The 26,944-nt window shown below is 43.1% G+C and overlaps 1 protein-coding gene across 3 annotated transcripts in view; it reads left to right on the top strand.

Moving 5' to 3' along the window:
- LOC110488401 (sterile alpha motif domain-containing protein 12-like) overlaps positions 1–26,944 on the top strand; it is a 130,036-nt gene that overhangs the window by 35,143 nt on the left and 67,949 nt on the right. The window contains exons 5-6 of one of the 3 annotated variants that reach the window (XM_036971038.1): positions 12,402–12,542; positions 12,890–14,146. In XM_036971038.1, the coding sequence (XP_036826933.1) occupies positions 12,402–12,542; positions 12,890–12,942 (194 nt within the window). In that variant the 3' untranslated portion in view covers positions 12,943–14,146. Of the gene's footprint in view, positions 1–12,401; positions 12,543–12,889; positions 14,147–26,944 lie in introns of those variants that run through there. The other 2 variants (XM_036971039.1, XM_036971040.1) reach the window with 2 other exon arrangements.

The following is a 26,944-nucleotide window of genomic DNA, read 5'->3' on the forward strand; positions in this document are numbered from 1 at the left end:
AGCGGCATTCCATAAAGATGTGGATGAGGCTACTTTTTCTATTAACGGTAATAGGATCTAGCTACATTCAGTGATAATCCCATGTCAGTAACATGTACAGTGCATACAAAGTATTCAGACCCCTTGACTTCTCCCACATTTTGGTACTTTACAGCCGTATTCTAAAATTGATTTAAAAAAAATTTTTCCCTCATCAATCTACACAATATACCCCATAATGACAAAGCAAAAAACGTTTTTTAGAAATGTTTGCTAATTTATAAAAAATAAACTAAGTATTTGGACCCTTTACTCTACTTTGTTGAAGTACCTTTGGCAGCGAATACAGCCTCGGGTCTTCTTGGGTATGACACTACAAGCTTGGCACACCTGTATTTGGGGAGTTTCTCTCATTCTTCTCTGCAGATCCTCTCAAGCTCTGTCAGGTTGGGTGGGTAGTTTCACTGCACAGTTATTTTCAGGCCTCTCCAGAGATAAGTGATCGGGTTCAAGTCCGGGCTCTGGCTGGGCCACACAAGGACATTCAGAGACTTGTCCCGAAGCCACTCCTGCGTTGTCTTGGCTGTGTGCTTAGGGTTGTTGTCCTGTTGGAAGGTGACCCTTCATCCCAGTCTGAGGTCCTGAGCATGTTTTCATCAAGGATCTTTCAGTACTATGCTCTGTTTATCTTTCCCTCGATCCTGACTAGTTTCTCAGTTCCTGCCGCTGAAAAACATCCCCACAGCATGATGCTGCCACCACCATGCTTCACCATAGGGATAGGGCCAGGTTACCTCCAAATGTGAGGCTTGGCATTCAGGCCAAAGAGTTCAATATTGGTTTCATCAGACCAGAGAATCTTGTTTCTCATGGTCTGAGAGTCTTTAGGTGCCTTTTGGCAAACTCCAAAGCGGGGTGTCATGTGCCTTTTTACTTGGAGGAGTGCCTTCCGTCTGGCCACACTACCATAAAGGCCTGATTGGTGGTGCTGCAGAGATGGTTGTCCTTCTGGAAGGTTCTCCATCTCCACAGAGGAACTCTGGAGCTCTGAGTAACCATTGGGATGTTGGTCACCTCCTTGACCAAGGCTCTTCTCCCCCAATTGCTCAGTTTGGCCAGGCTCTTGGAAGAGTCTTGGTGGTTCCAAACTTCTTCCATTTAAGAATGCTGTAGGCCACTGTGTTCTTGAGGACCTTCAATGCTGCAGACATTTTTTGGTACCCTTCCCCAGATCTGTGCCTCGACATAATCCTGTCTCGGAGCTCTACGGACAGTTCCTTTGACCTCATGGCTTGGTTTTTACGCGGACCTTCACTGTCAACTGTGGGATATTATATAGACAGGTGTGTGCCTTTCCAAATTATGTCCAATCAATTGAATTTACCACAGGTGGACTCCTCCAATCAAGTTGTAGAAACCTCTCCAAGGATGATCAATGGAAACAGGATGCCCCTGAGTTCAATTTCGAGTCTCATAGCAAACGGTCTGAATAATTATGTATATATTTCAGTTTTTATAAATTGGCAAATATTCCTTAACCAGTTTTTGCCTTGTCATTATGGGGCATTGTGTGTAGGTTGAGAATTTTTATTTGATCAATTTTAGAATAAGGCTGTAACGTAACAATGTGGAAGAGTGAAGGGGTCTGAATACTTTCCGAATGCACTGTACGTAAACAAATAAAATCTCAAATGATGCTCTGTGTAAAGAATTAAGGGCCCTTTGTCATCCGTTTCATTTTCCTCATGAGACCATTACCACGAGTTTGGCTGACTTCAAACTTCTTTGACGATAACCTTCGATATAAGATATTAGATAATCTTAGCACGTTGTCTGTAAATTATGCATTTCCTCATTAGCCCGCCGATAATGGAACAAACAGTGACTCAGATGTTGTCTCACAATTAGTGTAATTACCTGCAGTTGTGAGGTGTTGTTGTCTCAGGATCAATTAGCGATAACGATATGCACAAAACACGCTAGTAATTTCGCTCATCATCCCATCCAGCATTAATGAACAGAATCCAATTAAAACAAGCGGGCACACAATGCAATTTGCAGCCCAATCAATCTCTTGGAAATATCATGCGCATCTTTTTCCACTCAATTAGAATCAACAAGAGGACTCAAATCATGATGAATGTAGTATTGTGCTCGAGAACAACTGTGTAAACAAACAAGTTGAATAGGTGTGTGTTATTTATATAATACATATATATACTGCTCAAAAAAATAAAGGGAACACTAAAATAACACATCCTAGATCTGAATGAATGAAATATTCTTATGAAATACTTTTTTCTTTACATAGTTGAATGTGCTGACAATAAAATCACACAAATTATCAATGGAAATCAAATTTATCAACCCATGGATGTCTGGATTTGGAGTCACACTCAAAATTAAAGTAGAAAACCACACTACAGGCTGATCCAACTTTGATGTAATGTCCTTAAAACAAGTCAAAATGAGGCTCAGTAGTGTGTTTGACCTCCCTACAACGCCTGGGCATGCTCCTGATGAGGTGGTGGATGGTCTCCAGAGGGATCTCCTCCCAGACCTGGACTAAAGCATCCGCCAACTCCTGGACAGTCTGTGGTGCCATGTCGCGTTGGTGGATGGAGCGAGACATGATGTCCCAGATGTGCTCAATTGCATTCAGGTCTGGGGAACGGGCAGGCCAGTCCATAGCATCAATGCCTTCCTCTTGCAGGAACTGCTGACACACTCCAGCCACATGAGGTCTAGCATTGTCTTGCATTAGGAGGAACCCAGGGCCAACCGCACCAGCATATGGTCTCACAAGGGGTCTGAGGATCTCATCTCGGTACTTAATGGCAATCAGGCTACCTCTGGCGAGCACATGAAGGGCTGTGCGGCCCCCCAAAGAAATGCCACCCCACACCATGACTGACCCACCGCCAAACCGGTCATGCTGGAGGATGTTGCAGGCAGCAGAACGTTCTCCACGGCGTCTCCAGACTGTCACGTCTGTCACATGTGCTCAGTGTGAACCTGCTTTCATCTGTGAAGAGCACAGGGCGCCAGTGGCGAATTTGCCAATCTTGGTGTTCTCTGGCAAATGCCAAACGTCCTGCACGGTGTTGGGCTGTAAGCACAACCCCACCTGTGGACGTCGGGCCCTCATACCACCCTCATGGAGTCGTCTGTTTCTGACCGTTTGAGCAGACACATGCACATTTGTGGCCTGCTGGAGGTCATTTTGCAGGGCTCTGGCAGTGCTCCTCCTTGCACAAAGGCGGTGGTAGCGGTCCTGCTGCTGGGTTGTTGCCCTCCTACGGCCTCCTCCACGTCTCCTGATGTACTGGCCTGTCTCCTGGTAGCTCCTCCATGCTCTGGACACTACGCTGACAGACATAGCAAACCTTGCCACAGCTCGCATTGCTGTGCCTTCCTGGATGAGCTGGATTGTAGACTCCGTCTCTTGCTACCACTAGAGTGAAAGCACCGCCAGCATTCAAGTGTGACCAAAACATCAGCCGGGAAGCACAGGAACTGAGAAGTGGTCTGTGGTCACCACCTGCAGAACCACTCCTTTTATTGGGGTGTCTTGCTAATTGCCTATAATTTCCACTTGTTGTCTATTCCATTTGCACAACAGCATGTGAAGTGTATTGTCAATCAGTGTTGCTTCCTAAGTGGACAGTTTGATTTCACAGAAGTGTGATTGACTTGTGTTGAAGTGTTCCCTTTATTTTTTTGAGCAGTGAATATCACACACTACCATTCAAAAGTTTGCGTTCACGTCAGAAATTTCGTTTTTCTGTCCGTTTTAAAATAACATCAAATTGATGTACAGTGTAGACATTGTTAATGTTGTAAATGACTATTGTAGCTGGAAACGGCAGATTTTTAATGGAATATCTACAGACGTACAGAGGCCCATTATCAGCAACCGTCACTCCTGTGTTCCAATGGCACGTTGTGCTAGCCAATCCAAGTTTATAATTTAAAAAGCTAATTGATAGTTAGAAAACCCTTTTGCAATTATGCTAGCACAGCTGAAAACTGTTGGGTGATTTTTAAAGCAGCAAGAAAACCTTCTTTTGACTAGTTGAGTATCTGGAGCGTCAGTATTTTTGTGTTCGATTAAAGACTCAAAATGGCCAGAAACAGACCTTTCTTCTGAAACTCGTCAGTCTATTCTTGTTCTGAGAAATGAAAGCTAGTCCATGTGAGAAATTGGCAAGAAACTGAAGATCTCGTATAACGCTGTGTACGACTCCCTTCACAGAACTGTGCAAACTAACAGGGATGTAAAGAAATGTGTGCACAAAATGTGTTTTTTTGTGAGTATGAAACATTTCTAGGATTTATTTCAGCTCATGAAACATGGGATCAACACTTAATTTTTAAATTTTTGTTTTGTAAACCAAGATTGGTTGAGTCGATGCATTGTCACACTCTGGCTGGGGCTAGGAAATTGAGTTGGAAATTGAAAATCATGTTGTGTGGTGTTTGTTTCTGGTCTGATTAGGTGAAGGCCCTCTGTTTTGATAGGACTTCCTCTGCAATGGTAACTATAGTAACAGAGTAGTACTACTAGTAGAAAACCTAAGCCTCTTGTAGGACGTCAATACGACTCAATTTCATTGGTCTTGGCCCACTGTTCCTCCTCTCGGAAGTATCAAATCAATACACGGCAGCGTATCCAAACCATAACTCTTACACATCCCCCATTTTATGCCCTAGCTCTGACAGTACAATGCATTTTCCATCCATGGGCTTTGCAGCAGTGCTATATTTCCACTTCTTTGAATGACTTCAATATGCAGCCGCCAGTTGCCATCCCCTACCATTGTCGTCGAGCAACAGTCAAAATCAGTGTTTTCCCCATCTGACCGCCTCCAGCCTCGATTGCCTCGATTTTCCCCCCTTTTGATGCAACCACAAGATAGCCTCCGAATTTGACTTTAACGGAGCTGTCGTTAAAATTGCATTAAAGCATATTAAGGCATAATTAGATATTAGTACCTAATCTTGTGTAATTACAAAGACTAAGTCGTGGCGGCGAGCAAAGAGCGTGGTGTGGTAAATGAGTTATGTACACATTCGACTGATACCGTATGTGTAATCAGTAAAGAGGTGCACTGGCATGTAATCAGAAGAAGAAAGGGGAAGATTAAAGGGTTGACGACTATTGAATCACACACCCCTGTCATGGAGCAGTGGCTTGACTGAATTAGAACATGGTGATCCAATGGCCTCCACTTCAGACAGACCAAGAGATGCAGCTGTAGATACGAGACTGTTGATCTGTATCCCAAATGGCACTGTATTGCACAATTTCTATATATATATATTTATATATGGAATAGAGTGCCGTTTTGGACGGACCCTTGGTGTTAGACGGTCTTTGGATTGCAGTCAAAATGAAAGCATCCAGCAAAATGTTGTGTAACGTAACTGTAGGGAAATGGTGTAGCCTGCACCAGTGTTGGTTCTATTTAAAGGTTCACCTCTGCAAGAGCATACTGTAAGAAGGATAGCAGTATTTTATTGTAGTACTAAATGTTGTTTGATGTATCACCAAGTGCTATAACAGCCTCCACTCTTCTAGGAAGGCTTTCCACTAACTGTTGGAACATTGCTGTGGGGACTTTCTACCATTCAGCCACAAGCAATAGTGAGGTCGGGCCCTGAATAATTTGTAAAAAAATGTTGGACTATTAAGCCTGGCTCGCAGTCGGCGTTCCAATTCATCGCAAATGTGGGTTGAGGTCAGTGCTCTGCAGGCCAGTCAAGTTCTTCCACACCGATCTCGACAAACCATTTCTCTATGGACCTTGCGTTGTGCACAGGGGCATTGTCATGCTGAAACAGGAACGGGCCTTCTCCTGAACTAAAAGTTGGAAGCACAGAATCGTCTAGAAGGTAATTGTATGCTGTAGCGTTAAGATTTCCCTTCACTAGAACTAAGGGACCTAACCCGAACTATGAAAAACCGGAAGCGTTCTTTTGGCACCAAACGCAGATTCGTACGTCAGACTGACAGATGGTGAAGCGTGATTCATCACTCCAGAGAACGCGTTTCTACTGTTCCGGTGTCCAATAACGGAAAGCTTTACACTACTCAAGCTGACACTTTGCATTGTGCATGGTGATCTTAGGCTTGTGTGCGGCTGCCCGGAAATGGAAATTCCATAACCTGGCCTCCACAATCACCCAACCTCAACCCAATTGAGATGGTTTAGGATGAGTTTGTCCGCAGAGGGAAGGAAATATCTACATAGGCGTACAGAAGCCTATTTATCAGCAACCATCACTCCTGTGTTCCAATGGCATGTTGTGTTAGCTAATCCAAGTTTTATCATTTTAAAAGGATAATTGATCATTAGAAAACCCTTTTGCGATTATGTTAGCACAGCTGAAAATGGTTGTGCTGATTTTAAAGAAGCAATAAAACTGGCCTGTAGGCGAGTTGAGTATCTGGAGCATCAGCATTTGTGGGTTCGATTACAGGCTCAAAATGGCCAAAATGGTCTATTTTTCTGAGAAATGAAAGCTAGTCCATGTGAGAAATTTCCAATAAACTGAAGATCTCGTACAACGCAGTGTACTATTCCCTTCAAAGAACAGTGCAAACTGTCTCTAACCAGAATAGAAAGAGTGGGAGGCCCCGGTGCACAACTGTCTGGGTTGTGTTTCGGAGGACACACGGCTCTTGACCTTGGCCTCTCCGAGTCCGTACGGGAGTTTCAGCGACGAGACAAGACTGAAACTACCAATTGGATACCACAAAATTGGGGCGAAAAAGGGGTAAAAGTGCCAGCATCGGTCTGCTGTGGTATATAGACAGCTTGGTAAATAGTGTAGTCTACAACCTATCGTGAGATACTCTACCTCAGGTGAGCAAAACCTCTAGACTTCCTTAATATTAGATTTTGTGCACCAGCTGTAATTTACAAATAGACACAGACCGCCACCCTTTGTCTTACCGGAGGCAGCTTTGATCTTGCTGATGGACTGAACCTAGCCAGCTACATGCTACATGTTATCCATGTCGTCGTTCACGACTCTGTGAAACATAACTTTAATATATTTTTAATGTCCCGTTGGTAGGATAGTCTTGGTCGGAGGTCATCCATTTTATTATCCAATGATTGCACGTTGGCTGATAGGACTGATGGTAGAGACGGATTACCCACTCGTTGTCAGATCCTTACAAGGCACCCCAACCTACTTCCCCGATGTCTGTTCTTCATGCGAATGGCGGGGATTTTGGCCTTGTCGGGTGTCTGAAGTAAATCCTTTGCGTCCGACTCTTTTAAAGAAGAAATCTTTGTCCAGTACGAGGTGATTAATCGCTTTTCTGATATCCAGAAGCTCTTTTCGGTCATAAGAGACAGTGGCAGACACATTATGTACAAAATAAGTTAAATAACTCGAACAAAACACACAATAGCACAATTGATTAAACGGCAGCCATCTCCTCTGGCTCCATTACTAGACCCATCCTCAATGATGGTGAGAAAAGCATTGCGAGCGATAGGCCGACACAAAGGAACAAACGTATAGTAAGTGATCAGATTGCATCTGGAGAGCCACCTAATTGTATGATCATGTTGATCCTTTCACAATGGAAATGCTATATATGACATTCTTCCTCACGTCTCTGTGCTAGTTAATAAACAATGATTAGTAATCGGATACTGTAGATGGGCAGTGACTCTGAATTAGCATCCTGCTGAGGTTGCAGTGTGATTGTGCTGCTGATTATCCCTCTGCTACTGTGCTTTGCTTCATTAAGGATGAGGGCTGCATCCCCTTGAGAATGATGCCCCTATTTGCTCCAGTCAGAAATAGCATTAGCATCTAATTTGGAACCCATTGGAACTCATCTCAGCGCATAGCCCATCTCATTGCCATTTGGGAGCAGCACTTTACAATATCGTGCCTAGGTTACTGAGAGAGTCACATCATGGTCACCCATGTATTTGTAATGTGTGCCAGTAAGCCAAGCACTAGTAAAGGATGATATACACAGTAAGTTGTGAATGTTAACTCTCACATTTATTTAGACAACTGTGGGCCACATTAAATGGGCTTGTGGGCCGGATCTGGCTCGCAGTCCACCAATTTGAGACCCCTGTTATAGAATGGTCTATTGATAAGGATGTGTTTGCTGCATGTTGTGACTTATTGCACATGTGGAGGGTAACCAGAGACATTCAGTAGTCTATACCCCCCCCCCCCCCCCCCCCCCCCACACACACACACACACACACAGCTGTGTCTGAAGGTTTTACCTGAGAACTATCTGCAGTTCACAGCCAGCCCAGCTCTTTCTGTAGATCCCATGTACGTTCACTGACTAGTCGTTTGGAGAGAGTTGTGAGATGGAGAGAAAGTGAGGTTCATTTTCTGCTTTTGTGCCCCTGTTACCCACAGAGCAGTAATTAGCATGGCTTTTGGTTCACACGTAAAAAGGGACAGGTCCCGCAGGGGTGTGTGTGTACATGTGCACTCTAAGCCCCCATTCATCAAAGCAGTGGTTGACTGTGCCAGGCCATAGCTGTAGATTAATCTGCCTGCAGCCGCACACTGAGATCCGCACTCCCCCTGCCCATTAATCTAACGCTTGGTCCGTGTGTGTGCGCACTGTAGGTTTGTATCCATAGATTTATGAATATGTTGACTTGAATACATACGGTCTTTTACAGCATCTGTACCTGTTTTTTTTTTTTGTATGGGGTTGCCTTTTTCAACAATATCTAATATTTGGGTGAGAAGGAGGCCTCATCCAGGCAGGTTTGCGTTAATGGTATAGAGGGGTGGACAGTGAGAGGGCAGACCTAACACCGCCAGCCAACAAGCTACAGGGGAGACCAACTGGAGAGTGGGAGGGGAATTTTAAATCCAATCGATATAGTGCAACTGAAGAGGCAGAAGTGCCTTAAGTCATTTTTGTCAGTCAGTTGGCCAAATATAAGTGAATACAGGAGATGAAGTAAAAAGGAAGCTTTGTTTTGTTGTCTGGCCGTGTTCCAATCACAGATGGTCTAGAGACTGTAGAGGAAAGGAAATTGAAATAGAAGCCCTCTTACCTTTGCTGGGGTTGAGTCCGAGAGAGGTGTGTGTGTGTGTGTGTGTGTGTGTGTGTGTGTGTGTGTGTTAGGGATGGGCACGGTTAATCGAATATCGAACAGACGTTAGTATTTGATTACTTCAGTGAGTGTTCAGTGAAAAAGCTTTGTCTAAAATGAAATGATCCTTGTGACACTTTTACCTACAAGGATATACCATGACATTTGAAATTCTTAATTTAACAAAGCAAACTTGAATGTAGTTTATGAAACGTTGAGTTGAGCTACTGCTGCGCATTTGGCCCTCCAGGCTGTTCTGATATCGGTATGCTATTTTCCCTACTTTAAACGGCAATAACAGGCGGTTCCACTAGACCTGAAACTGATCAATGCAAAACACCTTTTTTGTAACAATCACTTCTATCATGGCAAAAATCAGACTTCTCTTTTGCTGTTGCTTACAAATTCCCGGAGAAATCACACTGTCCTCTGTTTACCTCAGCCATGTGCATTTGCGTCATTCTGATTGGTTGAGACAGTCGAGCAATTTTTTATTAAAAAAAAGTTTTGACAAAAAGGAAATCACAACAACTGAATAGTAAAATCATTTCAAATGCCTATCCCTAGTGTGTGTGTGTGTGTGCCTGTGTGGGAGGACTGCTTGGTGACAAATAGTATAGCTATCTGCCTTTACCACAAATAGTATAGCTAATCTTTTGACATTTCTTTTGAACCACTCTCTAAATTCAACCAAGTTACCTGCCATGACGTGACCCATTAGGAAATAGTTACTCCAACCCCAACACTGTATCAATTTTCCACCATTTTGGAGACACTGCCTTGTCATAGCACTCCACTCAACCCCAAGTTGTGTCTTCAGTCCTCAACAAGTCTCCTCTTTTCTCATTTTATGTACTCTTTTTATTTATTTATTTTATTTATTTATTTATTTTTCAAATCCACTCCTAGTCCCTCTTAACTTTCTCTCTCTCTCTCCATCTCATCCCCTCCTCTTCTCTCTCTTCAGGCATTCTCCCCTCATCCTCTACTCCTCTGTGCTCTCTCTGCCCGGCCATGCTACACTGCTCTGTGTATTAATTGTGGTTTGATAAATTCCCTGCTGTGGCTTTGTGGGATTGTGGAGTCAATGACTCAGAACTGCAGCGGCGAGAAACTCCACAGAGGCGTTTCGCCCGGCTGCTACCGGAAGGAGAGGAAAGGAGCTCTGTTGGCACCGCCGCCAAGAAACTAGCAGCTTGACTCCAAATTGCTCTCATCTTGAGGCATCTTAAGCGGCCGCCTTTTAACTCTGAGATATTGATAATTAAAGATGCGTTATTATAGCAGCTGTTTAGTCATTGATCTGGAAAGCTTTATCTCTCATACATCCTGTATGGTTGTGTTTGTTCATAGAACCGATAGCCATGAGGTTAAGCTAAAGAGGTGCCTCTGTTGCCAAGCAGATTTGCGTAGGATTTCGGATGAGGTGCCAAGTGATTGATTGATTGCTCATAATTTATAGACTCCTCAGGTGATCCTTCTTTACAGTCACTTTGTTGTTCTAGTTCTCTCTCACGTCCCATTTTACTGGCCCTCATAGGTTCTCCTGTCTATAGTTAGCTACTCTGTAATGGGCATCATTAAAACCGTAGCTGGCATTTCAACATATTTTTTTTTATTTTTTACACTTAACAATTTTTGCCAGTCTTTGGCCATAGTCACCCACAAATACCAATACACGGACCACTTTAGCTTTGTTAACTGCTCACTGTGTGTTGAGGCATGGTTGCATAAGGTGTAAAACTGCAATAAATCACCAAAAGTTACTTTCTCACAAGACATTATAGCCAACGATGCTTTCACACAACACCCCGTGTCAACAAAAAAACATAAATCTTGAATAATGAGCCGCGTCACAGGTAAAAAAAAAGTTAATATACAAAGGCGTTAAGTAACAAGTCGTTATGAAATCACATCAAATCTAGAGTATGTAATGACTGCAGTAAGTACAGTCCTGTTGGAGGTGGATGGGAGGAGGGAGCTCGGGATGAAAGAGGGAGAGCATGTGACAGTCACGCCACCATAGCCCTGCTTTGAGACCATGTACCAGGTAAAGTTAGCAGGCTGCCAGCCAATCAGGAGGAGCAAATCAGAGCCCCGAGTCATTAGGGTAAACTAGCGAGGGGGATTTACAGGAGTCGGGCTAATGCATAGTAATGGTCAGGAATTATTTTCTATCTAGCTCCCCAATCCCTCACATTGCCACAAAGGCCTTCCACAACGAGCGTAATTAATTAGACTCTACTTTCTCCACTGCATTTCTATCACTGGCCAAAATCACCTACTTTTTAAGAAATGATATTGAAGATTAAATTAGGGATTTTAAAATCAAGGTCTCCCAGAAGAAGGTGCCTATGGGCGAAATAAGATGAATAATTATGCTAAAGTGCATTATGTAGCCAGATGAAGATAGTTTCAAGGAATAAGTGAGTCATCGTTGGCTGCTTCCTGCTAGCATACCCAAGCATAAATTGAATAACATGTATTGAATGGTTAGAGGATAGAGAATTATCTATTCATAGATTGAGAATAGAGTCACCTTGACAATGTATGCATTAATGGAAATGGAAAATGGGATATTTCTTGTGCTGCTTATTGTATGTAACAGTGCAGTTGAAGGCAGCATTCAGAGAGAGAGAGAGAGAGTCCTTTTTGTTCAGTTATGCTTTAGTTCACTTTGAGGTACTACTGAGATCCTTTTCCAAACAATGTTTATCAATTTCATTAAATATTCATTCTGTAAATACACTGACTGGACAAAACATTAGGAACACCGTCCTAATATTGAGTTGCACCCCCTTTTGCCCTCAGAACAGCCTCAGTTTGACGGGACATGGACTCTATAAGGTGTCAATGTTGGCTGGATTTAATTTGGGTGGTGGACCATTCTTGATACACACGGGAGATTTGAGCGTGGAAAAACCCGGCAGTGTTGCAGTTTTTGACACATCAGTTCCAGTTCGCCTGGCACCTACTACAGTAACCCGTTCAAAGGCACTTAAATATTTTCTTGTCCATTCACCCTCTGAATGGCACACATACACAATCCATGTCTCAATTTTCCTCCCCTTCATCTACATTGACTGAAGTGGATTTAACTGTAACGTTAATTAACAAGGACCATAGACTAACCAGGTGAATCCAGGTGAAAGCTATGTCATGGAAAGAGCAAATGTTTTGTGTACTTGGTCTTCCTTGTGCCCCTTTATGGCGTATGCTTTGGGTGAGTGAGATGGGGGAGTCTGTTTATTTCATGAGGAGGAGTTGAGTTTAACCTTTCTCTCGCACTCTCTCTCTCTTCCTCTCTCCGGCCAGGGCGGGCTCTGATGAGATTGACAGACAGGAAGCTGGAGCGAATGGGCATCATGCAGGAGGGCCAACGGCAGTACATCCTCCAGCAGGTCCTGCAGCTCCGCGTCAGAGAAGAGGTCCGCACCCTGCAGCTACTCACGCAAGGTACAACTCTCACCATGGTAGCGTCTCAATTGGCACCCTATTCCCTATATAGTGCACTACTTTTCTCCAATGGTAGGAACAGTAGGGTGACAATTGGGATTGCACCTCTGTCATTGGCCATGATGGAGCCGGTGTGACCAGCTTTACAGTGATGGCCTATGAAACGATAGGCCATTTCACTCACCCGATTGCATGGTCGTGCGGCTTTACATTCAATTGGTTTTAATTGTTCTCTCGGCACTCTTTATGTGGCCAAAGCCAGCCACCTGCACCAATCAACACTACAGACAATTTACAGTATGTGTGTATTTCTGGACCCTACTCTGCACTCTGTCTCCCCATCTCAGATCGTCCAATCACAACACTGACCCCCTATACCCTGACATCCAGTCATTCTTAGTGATTTGTCTCTCCTCAGCGTTCAGCACCACTCATCACCCACATCACCACCTGTAACTAAAATCAGCATCATCCCCATCAACTTGTCTCTGGATCTCAACACAGAACTCTTTTGCTTCAGGGGCGAAATCCAAATACTGGGAAACTGTTCTCGTCTCAAATTCTTGTGGTGTTTCTCTTTGATGCTCCTTTCTTGTTGCCACTGGTTTCTCCCTTGCCACTGGTTGAGGGAGAGCGTGATGCTACACTACTGCTGGAGGAGCCCCTTGTGTCCCTAGAAAGGCTGAACTTGTGCTGTGAGAATTAGACTGGGGAGGGAAGAAAGGAGGGAGAAATGGGGAGTGGTGTGGAAAGGAGGAAGTGTGAAATGAAGGGAAGGAGCTGGTCAAAGGAGAACTAGATTTACTGCGGAAAGGGCCGGGTGGGTCATTTAGTGGGGGAGGCGAACACTGAACTAAGTAAGATAAGAGACGGAGAGAGCCTTGAACAGAGGAGAGCTGTTGTATTTTAGAATCTTTTTGGGGGGAATAAGGGTGTGGGAAGGCAAGACCTGACGGTCAGGGAAGTTGTGGGAAATGACAAGGGCAGCGTGAAAGAGGAATTTGTGAGAAAAGGAGAGACTGGAGATGAGATAAGGAGAGTGGTGGTGTAATTATTGCAGTGTGCCAAGGCAGAATTAGCCAGACGGACAGTGATTAACCTTAAAGGAGCAGTGGGCCATGGGAGGAAAATAATTAGATTCCTCGCCCCTCTCATCGTCTCCACGCAGAGGGAGGATTCTGAAGGATTCTCTACTTTTTTATCAACAACAAAGGAGAGTTGTCCTTTCGCTAAACAGTAATGCTCAAGTTGGGTAGAGAGGCTTTTTAGACTAAGGAGGACAGTTTGATAAAGTGGCATTGTTTTCCAAAACTGGGCCATTCCATTACATATACTTTCATAGCATTGTTTGTTCACATTCAAGTACAGTGCCTTCAGAAAGTATTCATAACCCTTGACTTATTCCACATTGTGTTGTTACAACCTGAATTCAAAATAGATTCAATACTGAACCAGTTTTTTTTATCCTGAAAAACTCCCCAGTCCTTAACGATTACAAGCATTCCCATAACATGATGCAGCTACCACTATGCTTTAAAATATGGAGACTGGTACTCTGTAATGTATTGGATTTTCCCCAAACAACACAATACTTTGTATTCAGAGAAACAATTAGGTTAGTATTGTGGAGTAACTACAATCTTGTTGGTCCATCCTTGATTTTCTCCTATAACTGTTTTAAAATCACCATTGGCCTCCTGTTGAAATCCCTGAGTGGTTTCTTTCTTCTCTGGCAACTGAGTTAGGAAGGACCCATGTATCTTTGTAGTGACTGGGTGTATTGATACACCATCCAAAGTGTAATAACTTTACCATGCTCAAAGGCATATTCAATGTCTACTTTTATATTTACCCATTTACCAATAGGTGCCCATCCTTTGCGAGGCATTGGAAAACCTCCCTGGTCTTTGTGGTTGAAATGCACTGCTCGACTGAGGGACCGGGAGGTCCATGGGGCGACGCAAAATTGGCCTAGCATCATCCGGGTTAGGGAGGGTTTGGCCGGTAGGCATATCCTTGTCTCATCGCGGACTAGTGACTCCTGTGGCGAGCCGGGCGCAGTGCACGCTGACCAGGTCGCTAGGTACAGTGTTTCCTCCTCCGACCTTTCTAGCTTTAAATGTTTTATTAATTTGTAAACATTTCTAAAAACATAATTCCACTTTGATATTGTGTGTGAGGACCAGTGACACAAAATCAAAATTTTAAATTCAGACTGTAACACAACAAAATGTGGAAGAAGTTGGTGTGAATACTTTCTGAAGGCACTGTACATGGATGTTCAAAGTGGATCCTCGGTGGGTCCAAGCCTGATGTCTTTGCTGTCAATCTCCATAAAAGGAGTTTGCACAAATACCAACTGCATCAGTTACAGGAAAAATCCTTTCATTTTACAGTGTTAAATAAAATGTTTATGTTTGTGGAAATCTATTGCAGCTCAAGTCGACTACAAAATCCACAATGCAATGCTCTCTAGAGTATCACAGTGTGAATCATAATACCCATAAAACCTAGCGGTCAAACAGGGACAATATTCCAATCGTTTTTTCCACCATTCATTTTTCCCATAGGTGTTTTTGGAAACACTTGACGTACACCCCCCCCCCAAAAAAAAAAAATGTGTACGCTAATTAGCTGCTAATGTGGCCATCATAAAGAACTACAAATACCATGATGATCTGGACGAGACCGATGAATCGAGGCCAAAGTAAGAATCTCTAACTATCTAATTGGCTACATTTCTTTAAATGGACAATTCTGTGAACTGTCTTATGCAAGTTTTAAATTGACACAATACCTCCTTAAATTTAACAAAGGTATCAGCTAGAGATAACATGCATAAGCTTGCAGGGATTTGTAGTTTTGCATGATGCCTACTTTGATGCCAATTAGCTTTTTCGAATCAGAGTAAATAGAGCCAAGTATATTGATAAGTCACCTTGTCGTAGAGAGATTTTAAATGGTTATCAATACGTCATGCCAGGGTAAGCCTTCACGAAACACAGCCCTAATTGTAAAGTGTTTTTTATATTCCCTATGATCTAAAAATGATTTGGAACCATTTCCCTGTTTGAACGCTAGGTTTAATGGATATTATGACACCTCCACTGTGGGGGCTCTATGGGCTGGCTGGCTAGCTTCTCCCACTTTCTGATGCTTTTGAATTTTCTGATTTCTAATAGCAATTGTACTTTTCAAGAATGAATCGCTGCCCACATTTCTTTTTAAAACGGGTTGGATGTTAAAAGATGTAGAATTTTGTGATTTGAATAGAAACATTTAACCTAGCAGAAGAGCGTATTCCGATCACATTTACTGGACTTATAGTGTTTGCCACCTTGACTTTCGACTTCATCCTTGGATACGAGTCAGATACTTAGTTAAGACACTGTGCTGATGGTGAAAAATTAAGTGTCCTTGCTTGTTGTTAACCTTTTTGACAAGCAACCATAAAGGGAAAAATGAAATCAATTTAGTACTAAAGTGTACAAGGTTGATGGAAAACTAGAATAACTGTTAATGTTTTTATTTGATCTGTTTTTGTTTTTACACAATGGGCTGTATTCAATCTCCCCGAATTGTCTTCGCTCCATAGAATGGAAATGTAGCGGTTGGTTGTTCAAGAAGATTGTCCCCTCTGTATTGAATATCTTTGCCAAAAACAATGCATCATTTTTTTCCTTCTCCCTGATAGTAACCCTTTATTAGAGGCAAACCTCATTTAACATACCATTGGATGCATTACTCTTCAACTTGAGTTACACCGCTTAAAGAACTTGATACGAAGTTATCTGTCAAGTGTATTGGAGTACTCTGTGGCGATTGGATATAGCAGGATATTCATCAGTTAAATGTTAGACGAACAGTATAATCATTAGCAGTAATAACTCAAATCGCCGTAGCCCAACTCCACTTCTTACAATATTGTCTTTGCTACAGGTTCATTAGTAAAGACCGGTCTCTGCACTCACTTCATTCTTAAGCAAGCGTCTTCTCTCTCTAATGAAGTCTTTCCCCCAAGGCCTTCAGTGAAAAGAATACATTTGCACTGTCGTCTAAAGTGCAGAGTTTCCTTGCTCCAGAATCCCTAATGAATTAACTCTCCCTGATCTGTGGCCTCGAATAGGAATGTCATTCGCCTGGTGATCTTTAATCAATAGCGTTTCATGGGGATCTTTTATTGAATGTATTCTTACCTCCTGGAGTCTTCAGTGTATAGAGTCTTTGCTTTGTGATTTTTCTTTTAAAATGTTGTACTACTCAAACCACCTTCCGGACTGGATTGGCACAGAATTAGAAATTAGAATACTAATAATAGTAATTCATTAGGATCTCTATAGTTTGACACCCCTGATTTTAGAGTCTTGACTCTGGAGTCTTTAGTGAATATAGTCTTTACTTCAAAGGTGTCTTTGGTAGGTAGTGTCTTTCCTTGGAGTCTTTAGTGAATATAGTCTTTACTTCAAAGGTGTCTTTGGTAGGTAGTGTCTTTCCTTGGAGTCTTTAGTGAATATAGTCTTTACTTCAAAGGTGTCTTTGGTAGGTAGTGTCTTTCCTTGGAGTCTTTAGTGAATATAGTCTTTACTTCAAAGGTGTCTTTGGTAGGTAGTGTCTTTCCTTGGTGTCTTTGGTGAATAGAATGTCTCTACTCTGGAGAAGGAAGCTGAACTGAGTGGTCTTATTTTCTGAGCTCCCTGCACGGCAGGCTTCAGTCCTCTGTGGAGTCAATAGCCCCGGAAAACTCCTCCGTCTCCCACCTCTTTCGCTCTCCCCTAAAAGAGACCCTATCTGCACCGGAAAGTCGTCGAGAGATGATTGAGGTGAAGAAAAAGTAAAATGCATTTCTAGATGTAATTCTTACCTACAAGACCGAAGCTGAGCACTATAATATCACTATTTAATGAAGTCCTCAGTTCTGTTGCTTCCTATTTTAAATGTGTAACACCATGAATGCCTTAGGTACCAATCGGGGCTCATATTCGAAAGGTTAGGAGTCATTATGTAGCAAAGTAATGTGGCCACACTGTTCGTGAAATTGCCTCTGAGCCCTCGCTCATTAGTCGCTAACGTCTGAAAGCTTGGCTACCCACAGTGAGAGACAATGTATCTACACAGCTAATAAATGTTCTGAAATACAGGGAATAATTATTTCTGTCTTTGTGAAGGCAGACTGCATTTACTCCATTTGTTTTGCACCGCATTGAATGCGGCCACGGTAATCAGCCGCCCCGCAGTTGGTATTGAGTGAGAAATGTCGCCCAGGTGTTTTTAAACGAGCCTGGAACAAAACACTGGTGTTTTGAAAGTAATAGTTCTACCTTTTTTGATAACCTCCGGTGACAAGTCCCCTCAATATGGAGTGAAGGCTCCCTGCTTAGGTTACCAATTAGAGTACTGTTCTCCCTCACAAATATATCAGACCGGACTGTGAGTGTGCGGCGGCCATTTTCTTTCTCCTTTTTGTTTCCCTGCCTACTTGCACAGAGGGAGTTGAAGAACGTCAAGGTTAGCCGCTGCAGCACGTCATCTGGTTTTATCCAGGGAAAAGGAAATACAAGAATACAACACAACCTTCTTCTAACCTGCCTCACTGTCTCTCAAGGATGTCAGACCTGTAGGGCAGTGAAGCATGAACAACACGTGCAGATCTGTTAATGAAGCTGAAGGAGAGAGGGCACCCCTGTAGAATTCAAAAGATGGAATACCCAGAGCAGAGAGGGCATGCAGGTAGAATAGCCAGAGGCACTGATCGTGCTGTTGTCATACGTGAGGCTCTCTGCAGCATCACCTTTGACCTGTGAACCTGGTAGAAGCACAGATTCTGATATCTTTAGCTGATGATAGACTCAGGCAAAGGCTTTATTAGTTTTGTCATGTCCTACAATGGACCTTTGCAGACAGCATGGACATTGACTTTATCCAAAACAAGTTTATCGTCAGCTTAATAGACTGTTATTATAGATTTAACCTTTCAAACTGTTACTCTGCAAGTCTCTGCACTGAACTTTGCAACTACAATGACCCGGCAGGTCGATTTTTAAAGCCGCAAAAAGCTCAGTCGTTTAAAAAAAATATCCTCTAATATCCGCGGTTTTTAGCTGGTTCCACTCAGTCTGCAGACAGCCATTCCCAACTCCACTCAGGAGTTCAGGCGTCTGCCTGCCTAGGCAGTCAGGCACATGAAGTCAGCTTCCCAGAATTCACTCATGATCTAGCCAACCTGGATCAATAGCAAGCAGGACGCTTTACTGTTAACAACGCCAGCCATTACATATCTCTGGGCCCTGGCTGCTGACACCAACCCTATATGGAGGTTTTTTTTAGCGTTTTTGTAACTTTTTTTTTTAACCTTTTATTTAACTAGGCAAGTTAGTTAAGAACAAATTCTTATTTTCAATGACGGCCTAGGAACAGTGGGTTAACTGCCTGTTCAGGGGCAGAACAACAGATTTGTACCTTGTCAGCTCAGGGATATGAACTTGCAACCTTTCGGTTACTAGTCCAACGCTCTAACCACTAGGCTACCCTGCCGCCCCAGTTTGCTATAAGACACTATTATAGTGGTGATGAGGAAGAGCTCCACGGACCTTTAGTGTCCAGAAATAATTTAGCCAATCATTGCGATCTGTGGAGTTGCTTTTATCTCAAGTTTTCTCGTGTCAATTAACTTGTGACATTCCTGGATTACTATTTATATTAACAGTCTGATTTAATCAACAGATATGATAGTCAGTTGAAAAAAAGTTGGGTACAAGACCGTGTACATATCTGACCGTGTTAGGCAAAATCACGACATATCCCACTGAGCCAAGCGGGGAGAGGAAGTTGTCACAGTTGAAGTTGAGGGTGCAGTATTTATGAAGTTTGGCAATGAGGATGAAAATGAGCTTTGTTCAGCTAGCTGGGGAAAATTAGCTTGGGCTAATTCAGGTAGCAAAACGTTTGATTAAACAATTGACTGAAACAAATAAATTAGATTACTACTTATATTTAAGGAGAGCAAATCGATATACAATTTTGAAATTAACTGTAACTCTCAATAGTAAAATAAAGATTCATGGTGATGTCGCTTCCGGATAGAGTAGATTCCTCCTCCTCACCACTCTATCCAGTATAGAGGTTTTGGTAGGTTTATGTGTTGCCATGGTGACCTTAAAGTCGTGGATTGTGTGTCATAGATCATTAATGTAGTTTGGAGCGTAGCCATTCTTTTCTTGTACTGGTCTTGCTTATTTGTAGGTCTTTTTTAATTTGATGTCTTGTTGTAATTTAGTGTCTAGTTCTTTTGCGCTTCTATCTTGGCACCTTTTTTTAGTAGCTGGTCAATCTTTATCTCAAGGTGTTTGTCTCCATTTGGTCTTTTCAGTTAACCTCTATCGATCTTAACTTATAGGCGTGGAACAGATGGGATATGTTAGCACATGTTGCCATAGGTTCACATGAATGGCTGTAAACATTTTAAGACACAGGGAGAGCGAGAGAGCAAGGGCATTTAGAGGAAACGTAGGTGTCTCAAGGGGGTGCATAAAGGGAAATTATGTATAGAATGCTGGATCATCGTTTGTGCTCAGGATTTATGATACCGCAATTAGCGGTAGCCGCGGGGCTACACCTGATGATCCATTATCATTGTAACATCTCATGTCGAGGGCAAATTTGATTGATGTCAGTAATGATCTTTTTAGCCAGTAGTTCTCAAAGTAGCGCTCGAGACAAAACGTGTCTCCGAAAATGTCTCTCTCGCGTGTCACTGAGCCTTTGGGCCCACCCTGCAACCTCATTGGATGGCAATCAAATTGCTAGGGGGCAGACCCACATGGGCCAAGCTTGCAGTACTCAAAATGGCACCACACAGGCTGAACACTTTAAAGAGACTTTGAGGACCGCCACAGGAATGTAAAGACCCAGAGTTACCTCTGCTGCAGAGGAGGATAAGTTCATTAGCGTTACCATCCTCAAATTGCTTCCCAAATAAATGCTTCACAGACTTCAAGACACATCTCAACATCAACTGTTCCGTTAAGACTGCGTGAATCAGGCCTTCATGGTTGAATTGTTGCAAAGAAACCACTACTAAAAGGACACAAATAATAATAAGAGACTTGCTTGGGCCAAGAAACACGAACAATGGACATTAGACCGGTGGAAATCTGTCCTGGAGTCCAAATTTGAGATTTTTGGTTCCAGCCACTGTGTTTTTGTGAGACGCAGAATATGTGAACGGGTGATCTCTGCATGTGTGGTTCCCACTGTGAAGCATGGAGGAGGTTGTGTGGGGGTGCTTTGGTAACACTTTCAGTGATTTTCTTTAGAATTCAAGGCACACTGAACCAGCATGGCTACCACAGCATTCTGCAGCAAACGCCACCCCATCTGGGTTGCGCATAGTGGGACTAGAATTTATTTTTCAACAGGTGGATGACCCAACACACCTCCAGGCTGTGTAAGGGCTATTTGACCAAGAAGGAGAGTGATGGAGTGCTGCATCAGATGACCTGGCCTCCACAATCACACCACCAACTCAATTGAGATGGTTTGGGATGAATTGGACCGCAGGGTGAAGGACAAGCAGCCAACAAGTGCTCAGCATGCAGTGGGGCAAAAAAGTATTTAGTCAGCCACCAATTGTGCAAGTTCTCCCACTTAAAAAGATGACAGGCCTGTAATTTTCATCATAGGTACACTTCAACTATGACAGACAAAATGAGAAAAAAAAATCCAGAAAATCACGCAGGATTTTTTATGAATTTATTTGCAAATTATGGTGGAAAATAAGTATTTGGTCAATAACAAAAGTTTCTCAATACTTTGTTATATACCCTTTGTTGGCAATGACAGAGGTCAAACGTTTTCTGTAAATCTTCACAAGGTTTTCACACACTGTTGCTGGTATTTTGGCCCGTTCCTCCATGCAGATCTCCTCTAGAGCAGTGATGTTTTGGACTTAAAACTCCCTCCAAAGATTTTCTATGGGGTTGAGATCTGGAGACTGGCTAGGCCACTCCAGGACCTTGAAATGCTTCTTACGAAGCCACTCCTTCGTTGCCCGGGCGGTGTGTTTGGGATCATTGTCATGCTGAAAGACCCAGCCACGTTTCATCTTCAATGCCCTTGCTGATGGAAGGAGGTTTTCACTCAAAATCTCACTACATGGCCCCATTCATTCTTTCCTTTACACGGATCAGTCATCCTGGTCTCTTTGCAGAAAAACAGCCCCAAAGCATGATATTTCCACCCCCATGCTTCACAGTAGGTATGGTGTTCTTTGGATGCAACTCAGCATTCTTTGTCCTCCAAACACAACGAGTTGAGTTTTTACCAAAAAGTTATATTTTGGTTTGATCTGACCATATGACATTCTCCCAATCTTCTTCTGGGTCATCCAAATGCTCTCTAGCAAACTTCAGACGGGCCTGGACATGTACTGGCTTAAGCAGGGGGACACGTCTGGCACTGCAGGATTTGAGTCCCTGGCGGCGTAGTGTGTTACTGATGGTCAGCTTTGTTACTTTGGTCCCAGCTCTCTGCAGGTCATTCACTAGGTCCCCCCGTGTGGTTCTGGGATTTTTTCTCACCGTTCTTGTGATCATTTTGACCCCACAGGGTGAGATCTTGCGTGGAGCCCCAGATCGAGGGAGATTATCAGTGGTCTTGTATGTCTTCCATTTCCTAATAATTGCTCCCACAGTTGATTTCTTCAAACCAAGCTGCCTGCCTATTGCAGATTCAGTCTTCCCAGCCTGGTGCAGGTCTACAATTTTGTTTCTGGTGTCATTTCACAGCTCTTTGGTCTTGGCCATAGTGGAGTTTGGAGTGTGACTGTTTGAGGTTGTGGACAGGTGTCTTTTATACTGATAACAAGTTCAAACAGGTGCCATTAATACAGGTAACGAGTGGAGGACAGAGGAGCCTCTTAAATAATAAGTTACAGGTCTTTGAGAGCCAGAAATCTTGCTTGTTTGTAGGTGACCAAATACTTATTTTCCACCATAATTTGCAAATATATTAATTAAAAATCCTACAATGTGATTTTCTGGATTTTTTTTTCTTTTTCATTTTGTCTGTCATAGTTGAAGTGTACCTATGATGAAAATTACAGGCCTCTCATCTTTTTAAGTGGGAGAACTTGCACAATTGGTGGCTGACTAAATAAATTCATTTTTGTCCCACTGTATGTGGGAACTCCTTCAAGACTGTTGGAAAAGCATTCCAGGTGAAGCTGGTTGAGAGAATGCCAAGAGTGTGCAAAGCCTTTATCAATACAAAGGGTGGCTACTTTTACAAATCAAAATATATTTGAGATTTCTAACACTACTTTTTTTGTTTGTTATTATAGTACATTATTCCATATGTGTTATTTCATAGTTGATGTCTTCACAATTATTCTGCAATGTAGAAAATAGTACATATGAAGACTGGGAGACTAGTCAGGATCGAGGGAATGATGACCGGCGCAAATTACAGACATCCTTGATGAAAAACTGATCCAGAGCGCTCAGGACCTCAGACTAGAACGAAGGTATACCATCCAACAGGCAGACGACCCTAAGCACACAGCCAATGCATCGCAGGAGTGGCTTCGGGTCAAGTCTCTAAATGTCGCCGAGTGGCCCAGACAGAGCCTAGACTTGAACCCCATCCAACATCTCTGGAGAGACCTGAAAATGGCTGTGTAGCAACGCTCCCCATCCAACCTGACATGGCTTCAGGGTCTGCAGAGATGAATGTGAGAAACTCCCCAAATACGCTTGTAGCATCATACTCAAGAAGACTCAAGGCTGAAATCTCTGTCAAATGTGCTTCAAGGTTCTGAGTACTTAAGTATGTCACATTTCTTATTTTCTGGGGCAAAATATCTAAAAGCCTGTTTTTGCTTTGTTATTATAGGGTATTGTGTGTAGATTAGTGGGGGGCAATTTAATACATTTTAGAATAAGGTTGTTACGTAACAAAATGTGGAAAAATTCAAGGGGTCTGAATACATGTATTTTTTTTGTAGAACTTTCACATAAAAAAACAACATTGTTCATATTTTTGCTCATGTTTAGCTCACATAATATAATTTAAAAGTAGGCATTAAGGTGTCTAATAGACTAAACATGGAAAAAACAAATGTAGACATTAATTAATAAATGCATTTCTATAGCTTGCAAAATATTTTTTACAATGGTTGGGGAGTGCCAAGATGGTGGCTTTAAAGCAGCGCCCCCCTGTCAGTCATCTAATGTATTTTTAAATCATTGGAGGGATGCAACACCGTTCTGCCATGAGAAATTCCAGAATTTGGTGTTTTGTTTATGGTGTTCGGAAAACGCTGTCTCAGGCACTGCTCCAGGATCTCCCATGAGTGTTCAATTGGGTTGAGATCTGGTGACTGAGATGGCCATGGCATATAGTTTAGATTTAGTTTTAATGCCCATCAAACCATTCGGTGACATCTCGTGCCCTGTGGATGGGAGCAGTATCGTAGCTTAATCATGACGGTCCCAGGTGAACCCAAAAAATTCCGGGCCCCTATCTCCACCCATATTTCCCTTTTTAATTAAAATAGTTTTGTTGGTAAGGCTGTGTTAATATTGTTAAGCATTATAACAACAGAGGAGAACCTAATCGAAGGGCACATTTGAAGCTGTTACCGGCAATATAGCCAATACAAAATCAAATCGTATACATTCAGCAACATGGACGACGGTCAGAAATGAACCTGTCGATCAGCACCACAGAAAGAACAGTGGTCAAAAACACCCTATTTTTATCTGCAAATAATAGGGAATAGCCTATATTATAAAACATAAATATATAGATCAATCTCTTGACCGAAACACTGAAACTCAGCTAATGACCTGACCTGAGTACATGCTCGCAGAAGTTATGCACAGCGGCAAAACTGTCATACCAGTATTTCAAACGATCTCCCTCCCGCAGAGACCTATAGCAACAAAAAAAACGCTAGAAAATCAATCAAGTGGAGCATTCAAAATGGCAGCATGCCTTTTAACAGTATATGATGCGTATGTACTTACTATTATTGTTATAGCCTAGTTAAGCGTATAGGCTATGACGACAATGAAATGGCTCAGCGGCCGTGCACCAGAACATGGTTTCCTAAGACCGATCGAGCATAGTCGTAGATTGACGAGCAATGTAAATTAATCTCAATAAAGCATGATTTATATAGGCTGTCTGGGTAGCCTGCCTTGTAAAAATATAAGCTTACACACTCATTTTGATTGGCATTCGACGGGCCTTGCGCTCTGTTCAGTCGTTGACTATGGCATTCAAATCCATGGTCCTGGCCCTGGTGTTTTCAGTGGACAGAATGGCCAACCCACGCAGTCTCTCCTGTCCCATGTTGCTTCTCCAGGTATGATTTTAATTATTTTCAGTTTGGAAACGGAGTGCTTGGAACTGGTTACCTTTTACTGGCAGAGTCGTAAAAAGGAGCATCGCTGTAACTACTTCCCCAAATGTAGCAGTGACTGAATCCACAATGAGCGTCTTGGCCAGGTCTCTCACTGTAGTGTGCTTTGTTATATCCTTGTTAAAGCAGGTCATGAAAGAGAGTAATTGGCCATATATTGCTGATATATCTTTGCTGTAATGTTCAGCCAGCCGGCTGGCGGTCTTGTAGAGCACGTCATCATTTGCGTTGGCCAGGGTAGTGGGATGGATGGAGTCTGACTCTGTTGCCCGACGACTTTTATATCTGTTTGACAGCTGATGGATAACGATGTCAAGGTTTGCATTAAAGACGTTGACTTTAAAACTACTCTCCCCATCAGACGGTCGCTCGTCCTCGCATAGCGCATCAAAATGACTCCTCGCCTTCCTTCTCCGATTGTCTTCAAATGCGTTCTGAGCTCCCCATTTGTCGGCAAGGGTCTTTGCAGTGACTTTGGCCTTTTCAAAATCCAGTGGGAATCCGGACAGGACCTATATCATGTCCTTGAGTAGGCTGACTGCTCTGTGCAGGTCTGTGTCTTTGGCCTGAAGCATTTTGGAGACTACGTTGACATTTTCTAAAACCGTAGTTTGCAGAACGACAAAAAAAAGTCTGCTGCAAAATCAAATATACCACTCAACATTGACCATCTCTTTATGCTATGCCCGAAGAAGGTGTATAACAGTTCAACAGTATCATAAAACTGTTTAATCTCTGGCACATTTTTGACAGTCGTCGCTGAGAGGCAGGTTAAGACTATGCGCTGTGCAATGCACATAAACAGCAAGCGGCTCTCTTTCGGATATTCTGGCCTGCACACCCGAAATAGACCCCGCTCATGTCAGCAGCTCCATCATACCCCTGCCGAGGACATTTTGAAATATCCAGCCCCTTATCCTCTAAACTGCCCAGGATTTTTTGTTAAAGCTCAGCTGCTGATGTGTCAGCAGTCTCCAGAAGTCCCCATGATGGTCAGATCTGTGGCGACATTATCTGCATCCCTTATCACGCTCACATAGCGATAAACTTGGCTTAACTGGTCTACTTTGGATACATCTAGTGTGCTGTCCATAATAATCGGGGGGGGGGGGGGGGGGGGGGATGGGGCTTCCTGCATCTCTCCCTGATTGTCACACTGCACTCGCTCGGCTAAGATATATAAATCAGCTCATTTTGGATCTGAGGACTGAGATAGTTAACGGATCCTGCGGGGCGTTCTGAACGTTCTTTCAGAACTGGGTCGTAAAATGACAGCAGTTCAATTATACTGAGAAAATTCCCACTGTTGGCCTGCCTCAGCTTCTCGCGGTGCCCTCTGAATGCCATATTACATGATGCAAGTGTGAGAGTTGCATTAACTATGCGCTCCCAACTCCTGTCGCCAGAAATTTGCTGCGTTACGCACGCCTCTCTCCATTTCTGCGTCAATAGTGCCATTGCGCTTCCATTGCTCATATACCGAACAGGCTATTTTGGATGTTAGATGGCGCCAATCTCTCACCGCATTAACTCCGATCTCCGAATAGCCAGAAAGGCTCACAAAGCATGCAATATAGCATGGACGAATAACATAGCCATGTACATGGTAATTTGATTCCAGCCTTGGTTGTAGTGGTGTAATACTACACGGAAAAACACCGCCTTTCGTCATCTCTTGGAAATGGACCAGTAGGCTTACGTGAGCCTACTACAATAACGTGCCATTTGACTTTTGCATCCACATTTGTTGCATAATGCCCCCCTGTCAGTTGGATAGATAAAAAGGCTGTCTGTCTCACTTCCACCTGTTTCCTCAGCCGCCACGATTCTAGCCTCGCCCTGCTCCTCTTCCTCCCCGCCCGGCCCGGGGATAGCTTGTCCTGCCTGGCTTGTGCTCAGGGTCCTATCCTCCGATACCTGACAACCTGTATCCCCCTCTGTCAAAGTTGCTTCTTCTGGCACGATGGAACAGCTTGGCCTT

The sequence above is a fragment of the Oncorhynchus mykiss genome, chromosome 32 (assembly GCF_013265735.2).
Source record: "Oncorhynchus mykiss isolate Arlee chromosome 32, USDA_OmykA_1.1, whole genome shotgun sequence".
In the NCBI taxonomy this organism is placed as follows: domain Eukaryota; kingdom Metazoa; phylum Chordata; class Actinopteri; order Salmoniformes; family Salmonidae; genus Oncorhynchus; species Oncorhynchus mykiss.